General features: G+C 40.5%; 2 protein-coding genes across 2 annotated transcripts; one reads left to right on the top strand and one right to left on the bottom strand.

Moving 5' to 3' along the window:
- Positions 1 to 1,662: 1,662 nt before the first annotated feature.
- Positions 1,663 to 18,179, top strand: SNW1 (SNW domain containing 1). The gene is made up of 14 exons (XM_074910026.1): positions 1,663 to 1,761; positions 2,805 to 2,958; positions 4,213 to 4,374; positions 9,507 to 9,602; positions 9,695 to 9,801; positions 10,636 to 10,740; positions 10,834 to 10,903; positions 11,586 to 11,651; positions 12,928 to 13,044; positions 13,372 to 13,513; positions 15,145 to 15,241; positions 16,053 to 16,170; positions 17,201 to 17,364; positions 17,442 to 18,179. Exons 1-14 carry the CDS (start codon positions 1,748 to 1,750, stop codon positions 17,644 to 17,646), a joined length of 1,617 nt encoding a protein of 538 aa, XP_074766127.1. The 5' UTR covers positions 1,663 to 1,747; the 3' UTR covers positions 17,647 to 18,179.
- Positions 18,112 to 22,195, bottom strand: SLIRP (SRA stem-loop interacting RNA binding protein). Its single transcript, XM_074910028.1, has 4 exons — positions 22,052 to 22,195; positions 21,862 to 21,920; positions 20,003 to 20,110; positions 18,112 to 18,236 (listed from the first exon to the last, which is right to left on the bottom strand). The coding sequence occupies exons 1-4, from the start codon at positions 22,143 to 22,145 to the stop codon at positions 18,177 to 18,179; spliced, it is 321 nt and encodes a 106-aa protein (XP_074766129.1). The 5' UTR covers positions 22,146 to 22,195; the 3' UTR covers positions 18,112 to 18,176.
- Positions 22,196 to 22,198: the final 3 nt, after the last annotated feature.

Here is a 22,198-nt window from a genome sequence, read left to right as displayed (position 1 = left end):
ACTCTAAAGAGTGCTTCTCTTAGCTTGATTTAAAAAAACCTTCTATGTAACATATGGATGCCCATTAAACATAGGCAGTACAACTCCTGGCATTTAATACAAAAGTTGTTATTTTAAATCAATATATTTTTACAACACTTTTAATTGCTCTTCTTCCCTTGTCTTTCATGTTCCAATTCAATGATATCTAAGTAGCAGATACCAGAATAAGAAAATTTATTCCAAACCATTTGCTCTGTATTTTCTGCTTTTTATTTGGACACCTTCAGCTAGATGAACTGTAACATTACTGAACTTGTTGGAAACTACCTGAATAGTCAGGATATCTCGTTAAAAAAGAAAAAGAGATACTGGACTGAGCTCCCTGCCTTTTTCTTTCAGTTGTGCTTAACTAATCTGTATTGCTCTTGCTTTTCTTGTACAGCCTCGCTGGGATTATACCATTTCCATTGGGTCCATTTCACAGAATCACAGAATCATTTAGGTTGGAAAAGACCTTGAAGATCATCCAGTCGAACCATCAACCCAACATTAACAGTTCCCAACTACACCAGATCCCTCAGCGCTATGTCAACCCAACTCTTAAACACCTCCAGGGATGGGGACTCCACCACTGCCCTGGGCAGCCCATTCCAATGCCCAACAACCCGTTCTGTAAAGAAATGCTTCCTAATATCTAGTCTAAACCTTCCCCGGTGCAACTTGAGGCCATTCCCTCTTGTCCTATCTCGCTTGTTACTTGGTTAAAGAGACTCATCCCCAGCTCTCTGCACCCTCCTTTCAGGGAGCTGTAGAGGGCGATGAGGTCTCCCCTCAGCCTCCTCTTCTCCAGACTGAACACCCCCAGTTCCCTCAGCCGCTCCCTGTTCGACCTGTGCTCCAGACCCTTCACCAGCTTCCTTACCCTTCTCTGGACACTCTCGAGTCATTCAATGTCCTTTTTGTAGTGAGGGGCCCAAAACTGAACACAGGAATCGAGGGGCGGCCTCACCAGTGCCGAGTACAGGGGTCAGATCCCTTCCCTGTCCCTGCTGGCCACGCTATTGCTGACACAAGCCAGGATGCCATTGGCCTTCTTGGCCCCCTGGGCACACTGCTGGCTCCTGTTCAGCGGGCTGTCAGTCACACCCCCCAGGTCCCTCTCTGACTGGCAGCTCTCCAGCCACTCCTCCCCAAGCCTGTAGCGCTGCTGGGGGTTGTTGTGGCCCAAGGGCAGCCCCCGGCATTTGGCCTAAACTCCTCCAGTTGGCCTCAGCCCATCGCTCCAGCCAAGTTTGCCGAAGCCAGCAACGCCTTGGTGAGGTATCCAAACCGGACAGCCACGCAATACAGGAGACACCGTGCCTGTTGCTTGGGAGAGTTTTGTTAGACTGTGACCCTAAGATGGGGCAGATCGGGGCCTGGGGCAGCTGCCAGGCCCGGGAGTGGCTGCAGCCTGCAGCCGCCCACACCTCGCAGCGACCTTGAGGCCGGCCCGCACGGCCGAAGCTGTACTCCACAACCCCGTGCGCCCTGAATCGGCCCTGGGGGGGGAAATGCGCTAGAAGCCGCGAGGTCCCGAGGACAGACGGAGGAAAACCGACACCTCCCAAGATGCCTTGCGGCTTGGCCGCGTGCACACGAGCGCGCCGGTGTGACGTCACCCAGACTACAACTCCCAGGGACGCGGGGCGGGGCGCATGCGCAGTTGCTGCGGCCGCCCCTTCCCCGCGGCCTGGCTCCCGAGAAGACGACGGTAGGCGGCAAGATGGCGCTCACCAGGTGCGTTTAGTTTGTCCCGTCTGGCTCGGTTCGGGTGATTGTTGTCTCTGGCCTGCCTGCGGCTTCTCGGCTGCTGTGCGAGGCTCTGGCCGGCGGGAGAGGCCGCGCTCGGAGAGTGCGCTGCAGCGCCGCGGCCTCTCCTGGGCAGTGGCCCCGGCGGCCGGTGAGGAGGCCGGGCCGCGGCTGGAGGGAGGGCGGTGAGGGCCGTGTTGAGCCTGGGAGAGCTGCCCTGCCCTGCGTTGTTCTGCACGGGCGGGACGGGATGTTTGGCGCTTCTGTTGGCTCAGGGCTCTGTCTTCTTCGTGTGTTTTCTGCGGGAAGAAGTAGCTCCTCCGCCTCAGCTGGAGGTGGTAGGATCCGTGGAGGTGTCTTTACCGCGATTGAGGGCGAGAAGTCTTTGTTACAAGCTGCTGCCTTCTCGCAAGGCTCAGGGGAGCAGCTTCAGTGGCTGCCCTAGAATGCCGACTTTCTCCGAGGTGGACGCTTCCTTCATAAGCGTGTAAAAAGCCTCCGTAGTCTAGAGGAGCTGAAAAAATGGGAAGTAAGAAACTGGGGTTCGACTGCTTGGCTTTGGCCGAGAGATAGCTTACGTTAAGGGGGAAGATTGTTGACGGATTTCTTCGTGAACGTTTGCCTTGAGAGAAAGGGGGGGTGTGGTCCTTGGGACATGTTTTCTTTTTCTGCTTCATAGTTGTGGAAAGAACACACAGTGGTACATGACATTACTGTTAGAGAATGGGCATGGTCACACTCCTGTTCAAACATGAAGTGAATGTGGATTAATTTAGCATCAGTTTTTATTGGAATTTTCCAGGAGGCTGAGAGAGCGCCCATTGCTTTTGCCCCTATGATCTCAGAAGTTACTTCCTTCAGGTTTATGAGTGCAATACTTGTTTCATAAATTGTTTCTTAATCTGCATAGAGTGATGTAGAGAAAGTAATAATTTCGTAGTAGACACAAGCATAGTTGAACATCATTGAGTGAAAATACCGGTGTTAACTTTTTATGTCTTTCTTTTTGGTGGCTGTCTATGGATGTGAAGTTTTTTACCAGCTCCAACCCAGCTGTCTCAAGACCAGCTAGAACTAGAAGAAAGAGCCAGAGCTCAAAGATCTAGGCAGACTGCTCTAGTCTCATCACGAAGGGAACCTCCCCCATATGGTTACCGGAAAGGATGGATACCACGGGTGCTAGAGGTAGATATATATAATTTGTATTGCAGTAATATGTCTGCTAATGGGGGGGGGGGAAGTATATTTTCTGGAGTAGAAATAAGCTTTGAACATCTTGAGTGTTGCTCAGAATTGTGCAAAACCTTGCCACATGCAGCATTTCCATGCAGACAGCTCAATATATTATTGGGTTGGGGGAAGTTGTTCTACTTCACCAGATTGCTTAAAACATTTGGTGGTAAACAGGATGTTATAATGATTCTTTCTTTCAGAGATTATTGTGTTGTAATATGGAAATAGTTCTATAGTCCTTTCAGCTTACAGTTTGTGAATGCAAGGATCCTTTGAGAAAGACATCTGTATAGTTCTTTTGTCATTATTTGTTAAATACACATTCTGGATTACAGCTGGAATAACTGAACACGTTTATATTAGAGAAGAGAATACTCAAGTGTATTCTGTTCTTAGTGTAACAAAAGATAGCAGCTGTTGGGGCAGAAAATTGTTAGAGTTGGAAGGAAGCTTAAAAATTTGTCAGATATTTATTGTTTAAGTATGTTAGTGGCAAAAGGGTTATGGACAGTGTTGTGTGTATTTAGCTGTAATCTTTGCCAGTTTAACATAATTTCAACTGGAAATGTTAAAAAGTAGAAGGGAAAATACAGATGTATATCTCTGATTACAAAACTTTTAGTACAATTTCTCACTGCGAACCACAAAACATTGCGGATTTTGAAGTGGTACTTGACAGTAACATCTGAGATGTGCTCTGTTGAGTCACAAGCCAGTGCTCTTGCAACAAGGCATGCTTTTGATGTTTTGATACAGTATTACATGTATGATCCTGCATTGTTCCTAAATACCATGATTTCATGAACTAGTAGCAGCTTTGTCCTCATTTATGTTTGAATCCCATTTTTGTAAAGATGGGTCCAACACTGTACCATGGTGATCCATTAGTGCTAGAGCAGGTGTCTTCAAAAAATAGTTCCAGTGGTTCTCTAAAGGAGATCATTTTAATGTAAGTTCAGCATTTAATAAAGCATCTGTGCGGGGAATAATTACTGCAAGATGTCGATGCAATTCAGTGTCTTTAGTAAGTGTATGTTCTATAGTCCATTGCTCTCTTACCAGCAAAAATAATAAAGTTAGTTGAGCATTCTGGCAATGTTTTGTTCTGTTAAAATCAATCCACTCTTTCACTCTGTTTCCCACCCATGCAAATGTTATACCATGTTTTTGTCTTTCAGTCATTCACTACTTTACTGTTTTATATAGGATTTTGGAGATGGGGGTGCCTTCCCAGAAATTCATGTTGCCCAGTATCCATTGGATATGGGCCGAAAGAAGAAAATGTCCAATGCTTTGGCTGTTCAGGTGGATGCAGAAGGAAAGATAAAATACGATGCAATTGCTCGACAAGGACAATCAAAGGACAAGGTAATATTTCTTCAGCTATGTAGATTGGCACGTATACCTAGAAAAGGTGTATGTACACATTGTGTATACTTAAACTCATTGGTCTGGCATTAGCCAGGATTGTCCTGTTTTCTTAAATTTTAAGAACTGCGATAAAGTCACACAGACGTGATCATTTTGACTGGGATCACTGTGTGATCTTCTGTTACGTAATTAAACATTAAGGCAAAAATGATGAGAGTCTCTAAACAAAACTTCCGTGATAGGTTAGTAGCTTTCATTAGAAAGCTTGCCAGTGAAGGCAAGAAACTGAAAACTGTTCAGAAACTGCCTGATCACAGGCGGGAAAAAAAAAACCAAACAAAAACAAACCAACAAGGAAACACAATTCAGCTTTCAGAATACTATACCTTTGTCTTACTAATTTAACATTTGGCTTTTGGCCGTTTTCAATATGGTTGGGCATACTTCCCCCCCCCCCCCCCCCCCCCCCCCCTCCTTTTAATTGCAGCAGAAAGTATTGCTACTGGTTATTAACCAGAATTTTTTCCGTGAAGTTCAATGACGGCAAGATTCTCATCAAGTTAAATGGGAACCAACTTCAATTTTCTCTATACAGTAGCCTTTTTAAAAACAAAGTGATGACACTTTGTCTTGGAATTCCTAACTAGTATTGAGGAGACCAGGTACTTGGGTCTCCTAAGTCCAGTTTGAGGAGTATTTATGTTTGCCTCCTCAAATGTAACAAAGTGAACTACATTAAAACTTCAATTCTCTTAAGTGGATGTTGGGGGCTGAAAACTGCTGAGGCATGACCAAGTGTATGACCAGCTTGCTGCTTATAGCAAGCATCTCCTGTAAAGGATAGGGTAACCCAAAGAATATCTTAAAAGAGGGTTAACTACCAGGGGTGTTTTAGCTGATAGATATGAATAGTTGTTTCCAAAATAATTTGACTACTTCTGCTTTAATTAAGGATGCCTTGAAAAGCTTTTGGATATGTAATATGCTCTATGTCTTACTGCAAATGAGAAAGGGGAAAAACCTATCTAAACAGAAATACAGAAGGTGAACTTCTCAAACAAAAAAGTAGGGTGAGCATTCTGACAGTCTCAGGGCAAGTCTGTCTTTTTCAACAGATAAATTTTTGTCGTTTTAAATTGATCCTACAGTTGCCAAAGCTGCAGAAAGGTAATGCCAATAGGATTTTACATTTAACTAATGGTCTTGAGTGTCAAAGGTGTCACATCTTCTCTGTCCTCATACTGTGCCTCATAAATTACTGCAGTACCTTTGAAAAAAAAGAGTGCAAATCAGATTCAATCTGTTATGTAGTAGAAAGTAGTCAAACTATTCAGTAACAGCAGCAGTGGCAATATTTTTGTTGAGGGGACTTTCACTGGGGTTCTGTCAGATTTCATGAAGTGTCTTGAATTATTTGTTAAAAGGAAGGTTCTGAAATACTAATTATGCTTCAGGAATTTTGTAACCAAATATTTGGTACTTGATACCAAATACTTGATTCTAAATAGAAATTTGACTTATCCCAAAGCATAAAAACCAGTAGACAAGAAGCAATAATCATACTGATTTGGGGGAAGCTGTAGGGCAAACAGGAAGAATAAAAAAATTGTGTAGTTAAAACCTCATTTTTACAACTTATCAAATATATCTTTACCTACCTGTAGGACTTAACTTGCATATGATAGAACTCTTCAGATTGGGACCTATTATATTTGAAAAAGAACTAGAAACCATAGTAGTCTTTAGGCAGAAATGACTAATCTTTCACTGTGCCTTATTTGGAAAATAAGGAGTTAGGAAAATACTTAGAACAGGTAAAGTTAAATTGAAGCTGTTAACGTTCGTCATATTTGATTCGTGAAACAGTAATATTTTCATTTTGTAGCCGTACTTACCAGGATGGAAGAGATGTGTGGCTTCTCCAAAATGGGGCTCTGTAGAACTAGAATTAGGGTTTTCTAACCCTAAACTCTGCCTTCTGGGTCAGCGTGATTCTGACTGCATCCAGATGGATGTAAATGCTGAGGCTAAAGATTAAGTATTGTAATTTGAGGGGGAGTAAAACTGGGGGAAAATTAGATATTTGAAACAATTTCACTAGAAGTAACAGAACTACTATTGCTTGATCTGTTTGCAGGAGAGAGAAAAGTATCAGCAGAATTGTCATAGGAACAGTTCTTTAGTGATCTGTGTTGAGCTGAATAATGTGAAATATTTTTGTAAGAGAAAGCTTCTGATAGTACAGTGTTAGTAGGATTACATACAGAAGTTTAATTATCCTGAGAGCTGCAGTCGTAATTCAAATATTTCTTCAATCTTAATACTTACTGTTAAGAGAAACAGATAATTAGCAGCCTGACAGAAATGAGAGGGAGTTTCTGATCCTATTCTGTGAGCTACTTGTTTGGTCAGTTAAGAAGCAAATTTTGCTTTTGCTACAGTTTATGGATTCTCTTTGAGTTGAATTTAGTATTCTGACTTCTTGTAGAGGCTGCAGTTCCATCACCCGGACCCTATGTCTAGATGGCTTGTCAGCAGTTTCTACTGTTGCAGTGTTTCATCTCTCTTGCATATGTTCCTTTACATGTTTAAAAAATAGTTACTTCAGAGAATTTTCTTTGAAAAATGCTGACATAAATGAGAGAGTCTGACAAGCCTCCTGCCTGGGGCTGGCAGAAAGTCTGCTAGACATGAGATGCTGGATAACATTGATGAACCTGGACGCATGACCTTATGGGTCTGAGGATGGAGTTCCATCTGGTTGTCCAGATGAAGGATTTCCAACATTAGCTGTGTATTTAGCTCTTGTGCTGCTATAGATTCTTCCAATATTTTCTCTACTCACATTGCTAAAAGCCAGGCTAAAATAAGGCCTCAGTAATTTATACATTTTGGTGAGACTGATGCTCTGTCCCTTTGTTAGGAAAGTAAGGACATATATTTGCTTACTGTGTTTTTATTAAGATGGAAGAGAGGGTGAAATCAAGGATTGGAACTATTAGGTCCGTTACTTTTTCCTGTCAAGGACGATTTTTATGTGCAGGCATTGGATTTTTTTCTTGGTGGCCCAAGGCTGTGGCTTAGGTGATAAAGGAGGAAAAAAAGAACTACAAATCTTACCCTACAGTTTTTTCTCAAGTTTGTGAATTAAATTGAAACATTTACAAGGAGAGTAGTTCCATGGTTGAAGGAACTCCTGTCACAGCAATGGAACAGGTCAAGAGAACATGAATGTAATAGAAATAATCAAAAGTGTTCTTTCATAATGTATTTGCCGTTGTGGTAGAGCTTGGTTTGAGAGCTTATCACCAATTTTTTTCTCTGGTGTGTGTGCCAGGTTTACAACCAGGTAATTTTAATGACTTTTGAAATGTTATATGCTTCATATAGAGAAACCATACTTTGACAAGGAAGGAATTCATTCTGCAGTGCTTGATGGTAGCTTCATTTACACATAGGATTGATGAGCACTGCACAGTGTTGCTCTGGATATATAGAATAAAATATGTTGAGGGGGGATTTACGTGTTACAAATTAAGGAATTTCTGTCAAGGCACTTGGTGCCTTATCAGGTGTCTTGTGAAACTCTGTGATTGATGTCTGTAAATCCTACCATGAGCTACAGTATCTTACACAACTAGTTAAGTAAGATTGTTCTTTTCGTGATGGCAGTGGCATGCAGATTTTTAATTGCTGCTTGTTAAAGCCAGAGAGGGAATCATGTAGCTGTACTAAAAATTGAACATTTAGATTCTGTCTAGGAGATTCTGCTTTTCAGTAGCAATCAAAATGAAATATCTGAAACATGTTGATGTTTCCTTTTAAATTTTGTAGATGAAAAATTGTAGTGGATGGACATACTACAGATTCAAACAATGACTCTCCTCTTAGATTAATAGAATCTCAATATTACTGTTAAAATAAGGTGCATATCTTGAAAAATAACACAGTGCAACATCTTTATCTGCCTGTCTACATCACCTGAAAAAAAGGATTCCAATTAGAACGTGTGTATCAAGTTTTTGATGGAGACAAAAATTTTTGTATTTTCAGGCTAGTTTAATCTATATTATGGACTTTAATGCACCTTGCCATTTGCATGCAATACTTTAGGGTTTAAATAGTTCACATAGCTCATTTGTACCTCAAGTGTACTCTGTTTTTTAGAGCAACTCTTCGACTTTTATTTTCTTTTGTGTCTTCTGGGATATTTTGAGCTCTTTCAGCGTACTTTGTTCTTCATGCAGAAAGACACTTGGACTTAGAGTTAATTACCTTAGAGGAACACTGCTCTTCAGATGTCCTTCATTCAGCATCTGAGAAGCTAGGATATTATAGATACTAATTCAAAGGATTAAAATTTTAGGAGTGAAGGCTGAGAAGCAGTAAATGGCTCTTATGTGACAAATTAATGCTGAGGCTAAGGGTCAGTTTGATAGTTGGGCATGCACTTTATAATGAACTTGAAATAATAGTTGTAATGACTTTTAGCCCTTTGGACTAAGACTTTCTGATGTTATTTTTTGGACAAGTGTGAAGCATTAATGCAATACCATTCATTTCTCCCTGTAGCCACTGACAGTGTTCTTTCCCTGTATTTACCTTTGGGGCTTAAAGTTACTGACAGCTAGCTGCATGTTGTACGAAGACTGAAGTACCTATATAAGGGAAAGTGTCAAGAATAGATTTCTCAAGCATTTATTTTTTTCAATAAAATAGCAAACATAATGAAATCTTAAAAATCTAGATGCTGAAAAAGGCTCGTATCAAATTCTTCAGTAATACTTGAAAACAGAAGTATAAATGTGGATATCTTTGTCTTGGGGACCCTGAAAAAGGAAAGAGTAGGAAAGGGAAGCAGGAAACTGGTGTTCTAATCCCAGCTCTGAGAGTGATTTCCATAATTATATTTAATGAAATTATTTTCTTTCATTATTCAATCTGTAAAATGGTGTCCAGAGTATATTCTTCTATGGAAGTCATTGAAGAATGTGTAATTGTAATGTACTTAGTTATATGCAAGTTTTAATTAGTACCTAAAGTATAATCTAGGCCTGAAACATTTCCTTTGATATATGTACATTTATTTCTGTTTGCCAGTACTAATAATAAGATATACTATATTCCAGGTTATTTACAGCAAATACACAGATCTTGTGCCAAAAGAGGTCATGAATGTGGATGATCCTGAACTGCAAAGACCAGACGAGGAGGCAATTAGAGAGGTATTATATGCACTGATGTGCCTCGTTATCGGTAGTATATTGTATGTCTTGCACATGTGATGAGATGCATGCTGTGGTATTTTTGTCTTCAGATAACAGAGAAGACAAGAGCAGCCTTGGAGAAATCAGTCTCCCAAAAAGTTGCAGCAGCCATGCCAGTTCGAGCAGCTGACAAGCTAGCTCCTGCACAGTACATTCGGTATGTAGTGCTGGTGTGTGTGTAAGGTGGTGTTATGTATAAAAGTCAGTTAAAATGGGGATGTTCCTTGAATTTCTGAGAACAAATTTCTCTTAAATTCTGTTCTTCCAGAAGTAGTATGAATCTGGCTTATGTATTTTTGAATTAACCCACTAATAATAACAACCTCGTTTGAAGTGTGTTGAAGTATGTCTTAACATGTCATGAGTTGTGGCACTTTGTGAAGGGGTTATTGTTTTAGCAACTAAATATAGATCTGTCAGGGAGTGTTATTAATGATGCTGTCGTGAAAACAGAGTCTTTCCTGGGAGTTTCAAGACAAGGTATGTAACAGAGTCTTCCCTCATGTAAAATGAGCAACTCAAAAGAATCGGAATTACTAGGAGACTGATTGATACTCATTTATGAAGACTTTCTGATGCAAACACAGAATTCCATGGCAGTTTTAGACTTGGCCTGAGGTGAATTCTGAAAAAAAGTATGTGAAGAGGTTCTTAATAACCAGTAAGTAGGCACCAGTGATTCACAGACATAGGTAAAGAGTGTTGTGATATGCTCTGTGTACTCTGTTCGTTTGTTTCTTCTACTTAGAATCTAGGTTGAAACAGGAGAATATAGCCCTGGGAAGATACATTTTGTGTGGTGTAATTGATTCTCTGCATTCAGTCCAGTGTCCTCTGTGCAGTTACCTGCTCCTGGCATTCACAGTTGGAAAAGTCTTAAACTGACGTGGATAAAATCAAAATGCGACTAGAGCAGTGAACTGAGTAAAAATAGAGGCAGGCAAGGAATATCTAGGTGTGTGCAGAGTACTGAGTGCTTTGATTTTTTCAGGTACACACCATCTCAGCAAGGTGTTGCCTTCAACTCTGGAGCAAAACAGAGAGTTATTCGGATGGTGGAAATGCAGAAGGACCCTATGGAGCCTCCAAGATTCAAGTAACTATTCAAAACTACTTCTTGGCAAATAGAAGATTCTGAAGTGTATTTCCCTACAGCATGCTGATTATAACTGTTTTCTTAATTGTTCAGAATTAACAAGAAGATTCCACGTGGACCACCTTCTCCTCCAGCACCTGTAATGCACTCTCCTAGTAGAAAGGTATGAAATGCTATAGCTGTTTTCAGTTTTGAATTCTAGATAAATGAATTCTCAAATTCTTCATTCTAGTTCATTTCTGTGCACCTTTTCCTTACTGTTCTTTTGATGTCATGTTAAGTGATAAACTTGGTGCCCGGTGCTGTCGTCTTGTTTTTTTCATTTGGACAGTTCTGAAAGTAGCTCTCTTCCGATGTACCTTGTCAGAGGTTGAGTAGATTTCTCATATTTTATGCGGGGCTTCATTGCTGGATTTATTCATGGCATGGATGAGTTGACTGAGGCTTTCGCCTTGGTACACTGCTGCTTTCAGACAATACTATTAAACTTGTGTTGTTAAGGTTTAGCTCCTTTTGAGAGATGAGTGTAGTGGTGGTTTATCAGTTTCCTACAACTCAAACTGCCATTAAATGTGCAAAGATTAACAAGCTGGCTGTGAGTTTCAGCCTGTGTGATGATGAAAGTTTAAGAGGACGGCTGAAAAGCTGTTGTGACCTTATTCGGTGTTGGCAAAGGTGTGGTGCAGAAATGAACATCTTATTGCTGTGAAGAAGAGTTAGGGGTTTTTGTAGCAGTGTCCTGAATTTTGTACTCTATTTCCATAGTTTCATAGCTGCCTTTGAGAAAGAAAACAGTATTTTCTTGTGCTATAAATCTAAAGATGACTTTGCTTCTTTTAAATCAGATGACTGTGAAAGAGCAGCAAGAGTGGAAGATTCCTCCATGCATTTCAAACTGGAAAAATGCAAAGGTAATTAAGTTGTCATAAATTTATCTTTCTAATGTTTCACCCTACTGGGAGACTTCTGTGAATGATTTAAGCTTGATAATACTGGTTTGAAACCTCTAGAGTTAGGGAAACTGGCTGCTTGTAGCATGGAGAACACATGATTGTACATCTTTTTTTCTCTGTTTGGCATATTAGGGTTGCCATATTGATAGGAGTGTAGAACTGAGAGAGACTATATTATTTCATGGCAGAGATTATGCTTTTTGAGAGGAGAAAATGACATTACTTAAAATCCCCATAATGTGTGTGGAATCTGAAACCAAAGTCTCTGGAACTCATGAAGTAAAGCTGTCTAAACTGAAAAAGGGAGGGGTAATTCATAGAGAACCAAGCATGTTTCTTTTTAATACTGCAGTCCAAATTTCTGGAAAGTTCTCTGTGGTGCATTCTTGCACTAATTAATTTTCATCACTGGTTAGAGCTTGGCTATTTTTATTCCTTGTTTGAGTAGGTATGTCCTGTCCCTTTGATTTTTATCACCCAGTAAGTTTCTGTTCAGAGAAAAGGGAGAATTTATAATTTGCTGCAGTAACTGGTTTAATCATTCTCAAACTTACTAAGCTGTTGTCGTGAGGCAGCCTCTTCAAATGGAGGAAGGAAAAGCTGCATGTTTGGATGTTATTTTTTTTTTTCTACCCCAACACAGCTGTATAACTGGGACTGATGCTAATTAGTAGATCAAATTTTAGGTTACAGATGCTAAAACCAAAGCAAAAATTTTGTAGAGCTCGCTAAAGAATCTTAAAATATCATCTATAAATAATTTTAGGTTTCAGTTTTTGAAAGCAAAATTAGCCTTTAGTGTCTCTTGCTGGTAGCCTTGCCCCTTACTTTCTCATTTTGAATCAGCTAACCTCTTAACAGGTATGAAAACAGTTTAGAGAAAACAATTTTTAAGTGTAAATGATAAAACAGCTTAGAGACTAGGAAAGTTATTCTCTGTAGTTCTTAACATAAAGCAAAGAGTGGGCATTATCAGTCAAAAACTGTCATTTGCACAAAGATGTACCTTGAAGGGAAATTGTGGTGGGGATTTGGGGAGAGTGTGGAATTGCAGTGAAGCTTGAGATACCTGCTATGAATTTGAAGTATATATAAAGGAGGTTCATTGAGGCATATTAATGATGGGCTGTGAGTTTTGTGTGTGTTCTTGTTCTCTTACACAATAAATGTAATAATGTTTGTTATTACAAAGAATGTTAGTTTCTGTGATTAACTATCTCTGTTTCCACTGTAGGGTTACACCATTCCATTAGATAAGCGTCTGGCTGCAGATGGCAGAGGATTGCAGACTGTTCATATTAATGAAAACTTTGCCAAGCTTGCTGAGGCTCTCTACATAGCTGACAGAAAGGTCAGGTGGCTGTTTAAACTGTTTTGTTCCCTGTGGTTTTACCTTCTTTGTATGTTTATTTTCTTAGGAAAATCAGCTGTGAATAGGCTATAGCTTTTTGATCTGTCCTGTTTCTTGACTAACATAAGAAATAAGGTCTTAGCCCCAATATCTTTGAATCGGTGGCTCAGTGTGGGTTAAATTATTGGAGGTTATGAGTCTTGTTTCTCAGTTCTAACTTCTGTGGCTCTATGTCTTTGAACTTCCACAGATAAGTCCATGACGGAAGATCTGCTTGCATCTCAGGTGCTAGCTTCCTGTCTCTTTAACTGTGTCTTATGTGTGCAGGCTCGTGAGGCAGTAGAGATGCGTGCCCAGGTGGAGAGAAAGATGGCTCAGAAAGAAAAGGAGAAACATGAGGAAAAGCTCCGAGAAATGGCTCAGAAAGCTAGGGAGAGAAGAGCAGGGATCAAAACCCATGTTGAAAAAGGTACATTTCTTTGTTATTAAGATGCAGTGAGATTTTTTTAGCACTCTCTGAAGTATGGGTTTGAAGAAATAACTTGAGAATTTAGAATACCTAAATATCAACTGTAATTTCTAAGCATGTTCGTTATGTCTTTACTTGATGGGATCAGGATTTGAACCTCACAGCAGTATGTCAGTGTATACAGGTTTAGGACATTGTTGAGAATTTAAGAGTTGTTAACGGATTGGTGCAAGTAATGGCTTTCATGGACTGTTCTAAAGTAACTTTTTTCTTTAGAAAAGGTTTGTTGCAGATGAAGATCAACTTCATTTACAAGAACTAAACCACCTTTAAGTTTTCAAAGATGGTAAATACAGTATTCTGTCTCTTGCACTGTTATAACTGGTCTTGCAGAACTGTAGTTCTGTTGGCCAGTAGGCCCAAAACCTGCTAACTAAATCAGAACCGTTGTGGTAAGTCTTATGTTTTGACTGAAATGGTACTTCAGAGATCAAGATGCTGAACTTAGAGCAGTTAGCCTTTTGTAGAGGTGGAGGTTATAGTCATACAGTGCCAAATCCTGCAGCTGGAAGGACTAGCCTTTCTCCAACAGACTGGGGACTGGCTGGCTGGAGAGCCGCTCTGTTGAAAAGGACCTGGGAGTCCGAGTGGACAGTATGCTAAATGTAAGCCAGCAGCATGCCCTGGCAGCAGTAATGCTAAGAGCATACTAAGCTGAATCTGCAGGAATGTAACCAGTAGATCAAGGGAAGTAAATCACATTGTTTTACTGATGACCTGTTAGACTGCATCTGGAATATGTGTGTAGTTATGGGTCCCCAGGTACAAGACAGACATTGATAAACTGGAATGAGTTCAGCGGAGCGCCATCAAAATGGTTAGGAGGCTAGAGTACCTGCCTAGTCAGGAGATGCTGAGAAAATGAAGCTTGTTCTGACAGGGAGAAGATGTGGCTTTAGGGAGCCTCCCGTATCTGTAAGATCATCAGAGCTCTTCACTAAGTTGCACAGTGGAAGAATGAGACAGTGGTCAACACTTGAAGAGGGAAGTTCCAACTACATGTGAGGAAAAAAAACTTGACTGGGAGAACAAACAGCAGTGGAACAGGTTGGCCCGGGAGGCTGGCAATCTCTGTCCTTGGAGGTTTTCTCTGCCTGAGTGGGCAGAGACCTGAGCAACCTGGTTTGAATTCAGCAGGAAGTTAAACTAGAGACTTCCTTCCAACCTGAGTGGTTCTCTGATAGTCACAGAATGTTATTCAAAGTACTTAAATGCTTGTGTGTTTGAACAGTATTTTTACACTTTAGAGATAAAAGTATGATCTGATGATCTATAGGTGTTTTAGGATATTAATTCCTAGATGGACAAGTATTCTAAGTTCTTCAAAGCTGAGAAGACATAGTTGTTGGATATGTATGCTTTAACTGTCTTGTTAAGGACAGTTAATTGCACGTGGTGTAAGAATGCTGTGTTTTTCCATGTGTTCAGTTTGTTTAAACTGTAACACTAATAAGTGCCAAGGGTCAGTTCTGTGAAAGAATACTGAATTGACTTGCTGTGCATGTGTCTGTGGCATAGTTAATTAAAACTTCAAATACTTGTCTATAATGAGCAATTTTGCATTTGTTCAGAGGATGGAGAAGCTAGAGAAAGAGATGAAATCAGACATGACCGGCGCAAAGAGAGACAGCATGACAGAAATCTTTCCAGGGCAGCCCCTGACAAAAGGTGAGTCACAGAAGAAAGCTGCTTTATTCCTGTACTGGCACTGGCTTCCCCACTAGCAAAACTATCACACTGGGCTTCCTTTCACTTGATGTGAGTGCCTGAATTTTACCTTGTGGAGTATGACTGCTATGAAGCACTGTTTGTTCATTGCATGAAATGGTATTACTTACTAGCGTACTGCAGTACTCTCTTATAAATATAAAATTTTCCATGTGAATGGAGGACGGGAGGGGGTTGGTGGTTTTGGGTGGGTTTTTCTTTAGCAGAACTTGAGTATATTCAGATTTAATTAACATGTTTACAGCAAAGGTTGAAACCTCGATCCTACTTCAGTGGGACCAGAGTATCATTAGTGGCTTTGTTTCTTGAAGCTGTTAATTTGAAGTAAGCTTAGATTTATGAGTGGAGGCTGAAGTATCTTGTTTACCCAAGCCAGTAAGATTTCTGAGCACAAATTGTTTCTGGAGGCTTAAGATCTCCAATACCTTAAAATTAGATTGCTTGGCCTTCCCAGAATATAATTACACTGGTTCTTGCAAAAAATACCTATGACATTTTAGACCAAGTCAGCTTGATATAAATTGCAGATAGTGGAAAGCAAATTTAAATGTCATGCCCAGCTGAACATAACTTTGCCAAATGTTTTCTTTGACAGGAGACAAATTTTAGATGCTGCCTAGTAAAGAAGGACAACAGTCAAAATCTGGCTCCTGATGCAAATTGTTAGCAACTAATACAGGATCAGGTTGCAGCTGACCATGTCAACAAATATGGTTTACTAACTTAAAAAAACTTGAAATTTTTAATTCAGGTCAAAGCTGCAGAGAAACGAGAACAGAGATATCAGTGAAGTTATTGCCCTCGGGGTACCCAACCCCAGGCCATCCAATGAAATCCAGTATGACCAGAGGCTGTTCAACCAGAGCAAGGTAAAAATACCTTTTCATAGCTGTGTAGCTTTCTATGAGAACATATTCATCCTTCCTTAGTGGGTGTGGCTAGAATACTAAAGAGACCGTGTTTGTATGGCTGGTGTGGATACATGAAAGAAGTCTCAACTGCTTAGGAAACGATCTCCTTTATCCATAGCTGGTGCAACAGAAATTGAATATTTTGAACATATAACTGGATTAAAGTGTTTTTGTTGTGGTTTTTCTTACTGGGAAGTGGGGAGAAAGAAGCTATTTTGCCTTCAAGCTGCACTGGCCTAATTTTCCTCTTTTGTACAAGTGTACTGACTGAATAAGAGAAATCTGTGCAGAGAGAAGCACGTAAATACTTTCTATTCCCATTATTGCTTATGTTAAAAATCCTTCTGAAGATATAAATAGTTAACAGCAACATTTATTTTCCCTGAACTTAATACTGTTCAGAGATGAAAAAGTAGATGAGGCTTCAGAAAGTCCCTGAATAGACCTACAGTTTGTCAATCATTCTTTTTCATGTCTCCAATGAAAGACTTGCAGGCAGAAGGGAAAGCTGATGAATGAAAAGTGAACAAGCAGGCACTTCACTTCTACTTTCACAGTTTACATAAGCCTGTGTGATTTGTATCAGTCAGCTTAAATGTCTTCCAGAAATTCTGAATAATATACATTTCTGTATGGTTGTCTTTGGCTGTTACAGACAGCTGTACTTGCAGGGCAGACTGAAATGATCCATTATTCTGTGATATGAATGGCCTGTAATCCTTCGTGTTGCTTTCTAGAAGAGTAGGAGTGTCTGCGATAAGGCTTGTAATGGTTGTGTCGTGTTCTCTGGATTTAATCCCAAAGTTCTCTTGGACTTAATCCCAAACCACTCATACCCTTGTTGAAGTGTTTGAACTCAAATTGAAATTGGTATTAATTCACACAATGCCATCTTTGTATCTTTGTGTATCTGTGTGACATCAGTGTGTATTGATGTTAAAATAAACCAGCTGAAGTTTTGCAGACTCATTTGTGTTGTTCTTCACAGGGTATGGACAGTGGCTTTGCTGGAGGAGAAGATGAAATCTATAATGTTTATGACCAGCCTTGGAGAAGTGGCAAGGATATGGCCCAAAACATCTACAGGCCAAGTAAAAATGTGGATAAGGACATGTATGGCGATGATCTAGAGGCTCGAATAAAGACCAATAGGTAAGAAAATGAAGTTAAGAAATATTAATTAGTATAGTGAAGTTACAGTCAACTGTGTATCACTTCTCCTCCTGCAGGTTTGTTCCTGACAAAGAGTTTTCTAACTCAGATCGTAATACCAGAGGGAGGGGTAGAGATGGACCAGTTCAATTTGAGGAGGATCCATTTGGTCTGGACAAGTTTCTGGAAGAAGCTAAGCAACATGGTGGTTCTAAACGGCCATCAGATAGCAGCCGCCCTAAGGAACATGAGCATGAGAGCAAAAAGAGGAGGAAGGACTGAATGCCTCTGCTCTTTTGAGAGGTAGAGAAATGGACTACAAGCTTGGACTTATTAAAAATGCCTTTTGCAAGATCAGAGGTATGTAGGGGGATGGCATTGTAATGCAGCAGTTCACAGCTTGTGTGGATATATACACACACACTAATTCTTCTACATAGGACAGCTACCCCTGGAGAGTGGAGGAATAGAGACCACTCTGAAACATTTCACAAGGGAATTTATTCTTTAGCAAGTGCTCCCTGTTTCCCAGCATCTCAGGGTAAGAATGTAGCCCCTTCCTGCAGCTTTACTTTTTGTAGGTAGCTAAAGCTTTTACTTCATCTGTTAAAAGCCTTCCTGCTGTATATAATTACTGTCTTTATGCTGTAATGGATGCTAGGGAGTGTTTCTTTAGTGTGGCTATACAGTTTATTTGAACACAGAGGGGAAACAGCTGGATTTGGTTTTAAAACAAATACTCCTTCATAGTTTCTCAGTAATCTTTATTTTAGTTTCTTTTCATTTAGTGAAATAAAGCCACCTTCCACCACTCAGTTGCTTTGATTCTTTCTTTGGCTGTGTCTTCTATGGGACTGCTGTTTGAGAGTAAGCTGAAAACAATGGAAATTATTCAAATTAGTTAGGCAAGAAGGCTTGATATTTTTCATTTTTTCATACAGAAAGCAGAAGATGGGTTTATAACGGGTTCAGTTTCATAAGCCATAACCACAAATGCTAAGCTCCTGACAGGAAAGTTGAATATAATTTCTATGGCAATTACTAGTTGTATTGGCAAAATGCATCTTAAAAGCTTGTGCTTTCAAGTGGAACTAAAGGAAGGTAACTGTCTAAACCTAGCCTACAACACAGTTGGCAGAAGTGCTGATGTGTTTTGCTTCCAGAAAACTTGTATTTTTGAAGAAATGAAGAAAGCTACCTACTGCCTGCCTTCTACTTTTTATTTCACCATAAAGCCTCTTAGCTCTTGCACTTCTTTTGAGTACAGTCCTCCGGTTAAGTGGATGTGGCTATCTTACAGCTTCAAGAATAAAAAGCAAAATAATTTCCAAGAAATTGACACTAAATACTCCTCTATGCTACTCCTAGTACTTATCTTGGTAATTGCATACAGGTAACATCTTCGTTATTTTCAGCCCAATTTATGAGCCTGGCTTGCCTGTTTAAGACTGTAGGCAGTAAATCACTCCTTAATTTCTCTTTTCATTTCTGTACCACAGTTGTAACTCAAAGTCAGGTCTTCTTAAGAATAGGTATTGAAGTAACCACAACCACTGAAGGTTTCTCCAATAGTATGAACCATGTCAAGCAAAATACTTTATCAATCAACATAATGCATCCCTGAAATCTCATTTACTTATACCATCTCAAAAGGAGAAACTAGATGTCAGGACAGTGAAGAATTCTTACTAGTTTTTCAAAGAAATGAACTGTGTCTGTTATACCAGCCTGTTTGTTGCTCATGCTGTCCCTTTGTACTACCAGATCTGAGTAGCAAGGTCAGCTGAAGCAGTTAGCGATTTGCACTTATTTAGTCAACACACTAGATACAAGATTCTAATTATTTTTGTCATGAGACTTGTTAATTTATGAATGGCTTTGGGCCATTGATTCACTGTCCTTTTATCCTTATCTGTTAACATCACTGCATCCTAAATGTTTGGAAAGCAGGACCATGGTCATTTCTTTGCTGTTTATTTGCTGCAGTGAAGCTAGAGCCAGGCAACTGTATCATTTAACTGATCAGTGACAGATGCCTTTGTATGGGTACTAGACCAAAGGTTTTAAACTGATGGTGTACAGTCTCTTGATACCATACACTATGCACTCTGATTGCCAAAGTGTCATATTTTTCTTTACTAACATTTAAAATGTTGAACACAGAAATTAAAAAAAACCCAGCTACACTAAAGCTAATTTAAGGTTATCTTGAACACATGAAAGCAAGCAGCTGATTTTTCCTGTATGAAATGGTAACTGAAAAAAAAGAAATTTTCAAAGTTCAAAGCTTAGCTTTACATTCTTTTGTCATCTTCCTCCTGCTATGTAACATCCAGATCGAATGTTAAAATCCACCTACAAAAACCCGTATTACAAATAACGAGTTGTATGGCAGTTCCTGAACAGTTTTACTGCATTCTATGTGATCTCTATATATGATCTCAGATCCTAATGAGTGGAGTTGAGGGGAATAAGCGAGTATCTTAATGATTTAAAACATTAAAAGCACATTAGTGGCAAAATGCTTCAATCACTTGGAATGAGTATGGCAGTACTTTTATGCCACTGTGTCCAACCAAAGGCAAAGTTAAAGAGCTAAACTTATTACATAACTTCATTAAAGGAATTGGCACGCTACCTTGGCACCTTCAAGTATGTGGGAGTCCTTCTGAAATACATTCTGAACATCTTCTGGAGTTGAGAATTTAATCCAGCAGTAACGTTTGTGAAAGCCTGTATCTTTGTCCTAGTTACCAGTTCAAAAAAAAAACAAAAAAACAATTTCTGTATCAAATACTCGCATAGGCAGTTAGAACTTTCTATGCATATTCAGTTTAAGGATTCAGAAGTTATCAGAGAAATTAGCACACTTGCTGTTTCATTAGTCTTAACATTTAAGACGTTTATTCTCATAGACATCATGCAGGGGCCTAGCAGAGACTGTTCTGCATTCCCTTTTCCCAGTGTGAGGCCAGCAATCATAATAAAATTTAAGATTTTAAGTTACAGTTGAAGACTGAAATAATGCATAGCCAGTTGTTGCAAACTCCACTAGTTACCTACTGTTAGGCCAGTCACGACAAAACTGACATTCAGATATCTGCCCCATGTGAAAATGAGCCTGCCACAGTACTTGAAGAGCATTCAGCAAGATAAAGCAGCTGCTTAAGATACTAAGAAAGCAGGCTGCAATTCAAGATGACAAGCACTAACTGCACTGAAGAAAAAAATACATTTTTAAGAATAATTTGCCAATCAGAAGACAGTTGTCAATGAAGAAGAGATAATGCAGAAAAGCCAGGTCTACCAAAGTGCCTTTTATCCCAACTCTGATCCCCAGAGTTCACAACAGCTCTGCCACTCTGATCATCAGGCATGACTAGCAGCATTTCAAAACACTGGTGAAGTTTTCACCCACAAGGTACTGTGGTCACACTCCTGGTTTCAGTATCACAGTGATGTCTTAATTAGGGTGTCTTATGCTGCTGGCAGATTTTTGTACCCCTGGCAGTTTTACTCCTAAAAGTAATCAATGAATCAAAACGTTCACATGTGTATCATCAGTTTAGCTTTAGTTGGTGGTGGAAGCTGCTTTATAGTAAGCTGCCAGCCTTCACAATGAAGCAATGTCTTCTGTCCTGGGCCTGAGGAACAAGAGTGGCAGGCTGACGCCTAAACTTCAGCATTCAGAAATAACCAGATTGTTTCAAACTACCCTTCTCCATTTCCAAGCTAGTCCTCAACTGATAGTGAGCCCATCAGCTCACTAACTTATGTTCTAACACACTGATCTTAATTTAACAGACCATTACTTTGCACAGAGAAACACAAGCAGACAACTTCATTCAGCAATAACCTGCAATTTATCCATAACAGTGGGAAAGGAACACCTTTCTTTGGCTGTTCATCTCTTAAAAAACTGCAGTATATACTATTATCCCTGATCTACATGCTCAGAAGATAAATAATCTAAATGGCAGGGGCACAAACAGCTGATAGCTTGAGCTTGTGGTTTTTGTGTTAGCCCTCCACTTTGGATGGATATGAACCCACAGCAGAAAAGGACTGTAAGGTTCATACACACACCTTTAAAATTTTTAGGCCAGTGAGACCAGGCACATAAGCCTTTTATTCTTTGTCAGAAGAAAGATAACACAATAGAGAAGCTCAAAGTACTTTCAGGTTAATTATTCAGGCATGGCAGTATCAACTGGATCTGGGAGATGTGTTTTTTACAGCTCTTTCCACGAAGCTTCAGTGAGGCCTACAGCTCGCAGACAAGCAGCGACACCCAATGGGAGCAGAAACTTAAGTCTGAAGAGCACCGAAGATCTGACTAGAGTACAGAAGGATTCCAGAAAGCAGCTCCGAGGGAGCGCAGCAGGGCCCCAGCAGCAGGGCGAACCCTGCCGGGGCCTAGCGAGCACCGGCCGCCGGCTCTTCCCCGTTTTACCAAAAAGACACGAACAGTGGCCTGGAGAACGAGCGGATACTCACAAACGGCAGCTGGCACCTCTGCACTGACCCGAACTGAGAGAAGTACTCCTTCAGCTCCTCTGTGGGGGAAATGCACAACTGGTTACACAGGCCCCGTCCCCTCGGCCTCTGCCGGTACACGCGGCGGGGCCGCCTCCTCCCGCGCCAGCTCTAGCACCGGTGGGGGATGAGGGGGGTGGCGCAGACTCACTGCTCGATACCGTCCACGGAACCTCGGCCACAAAAATGTCGAAAAGCGTCCTGGAGCGGCGTGATACCGCCCGCACCGTCCCGGCCGCCGCCATCTTGGGAGCTGGGGTGGCTGGGCTGGCCCCGCCCCGGCAGTGCAGTGCAGTGC

The sequence above is a fragment of the Athene noctua genome, chromosome 6 (assembly GCF_965140245.1).
Source record: "Athene noctua chromosome 6, bAthNoc1.hap1.1, whole genome shotgun sequence".
Classification (NCBI taxonomy): domain Eukaryota; kingdom Metazoa; phylum Chordata; class Aves; order Strigiformes; family Strigidae; genus Athene; species Athene noctua.
Note: the sequence above shows the minus strand (reverse complement) of the source record. Positions and strands in the feature narration are given on the sequence as shown.

What these genes read in the sequence shown, in the direction of transcription:
- SLIRP (XM_074910028.1), bottom strand. Translation starts at nt 22,145, where the DNA reads ATGGCGGCGGCCGGGACGGTGCGGGCGGTATCACGCCGCTCCAGGACG. An exon ending in TCCGTGGACGGTATCGAGCA is followed by an intron (nt 21,921 to 22,051) that starts GTGAGTCTGCGC and finishes TTTCCCCCACAG; the next exon opens with AGGAGCTGAAGGAGTACTTC. An exon ending in ACATACTTGAAGGTGCCAAG is followed by an intron (nt 18,237 to 20,002) that starts GTAGCGTGCCAA and finishes CATTGTTTTCAG; the next exon opens with CTTACTCTCAAACAGCAGTC.
- SNW1 (XM_074910026.1), top strand. An exon ending in ACGAGGAGGCAATTAGAGAG is followed by an intron (nt 9,603 to 9,694) that starts GTATTATATGCA and finishes TTTTGTCTTCAG; the next exon opens with ATAACAGAGAAGACAAGAGC. An exon ending in TCTACATAGCTGACAGAAAG is followed by an intron (nt 13,045 to 13,371) that starts GTCAGGTGGCTG and finishes TTATGTGTGCAG; the next exon opens with GCTCGTGAGGCAGTAGAGAT.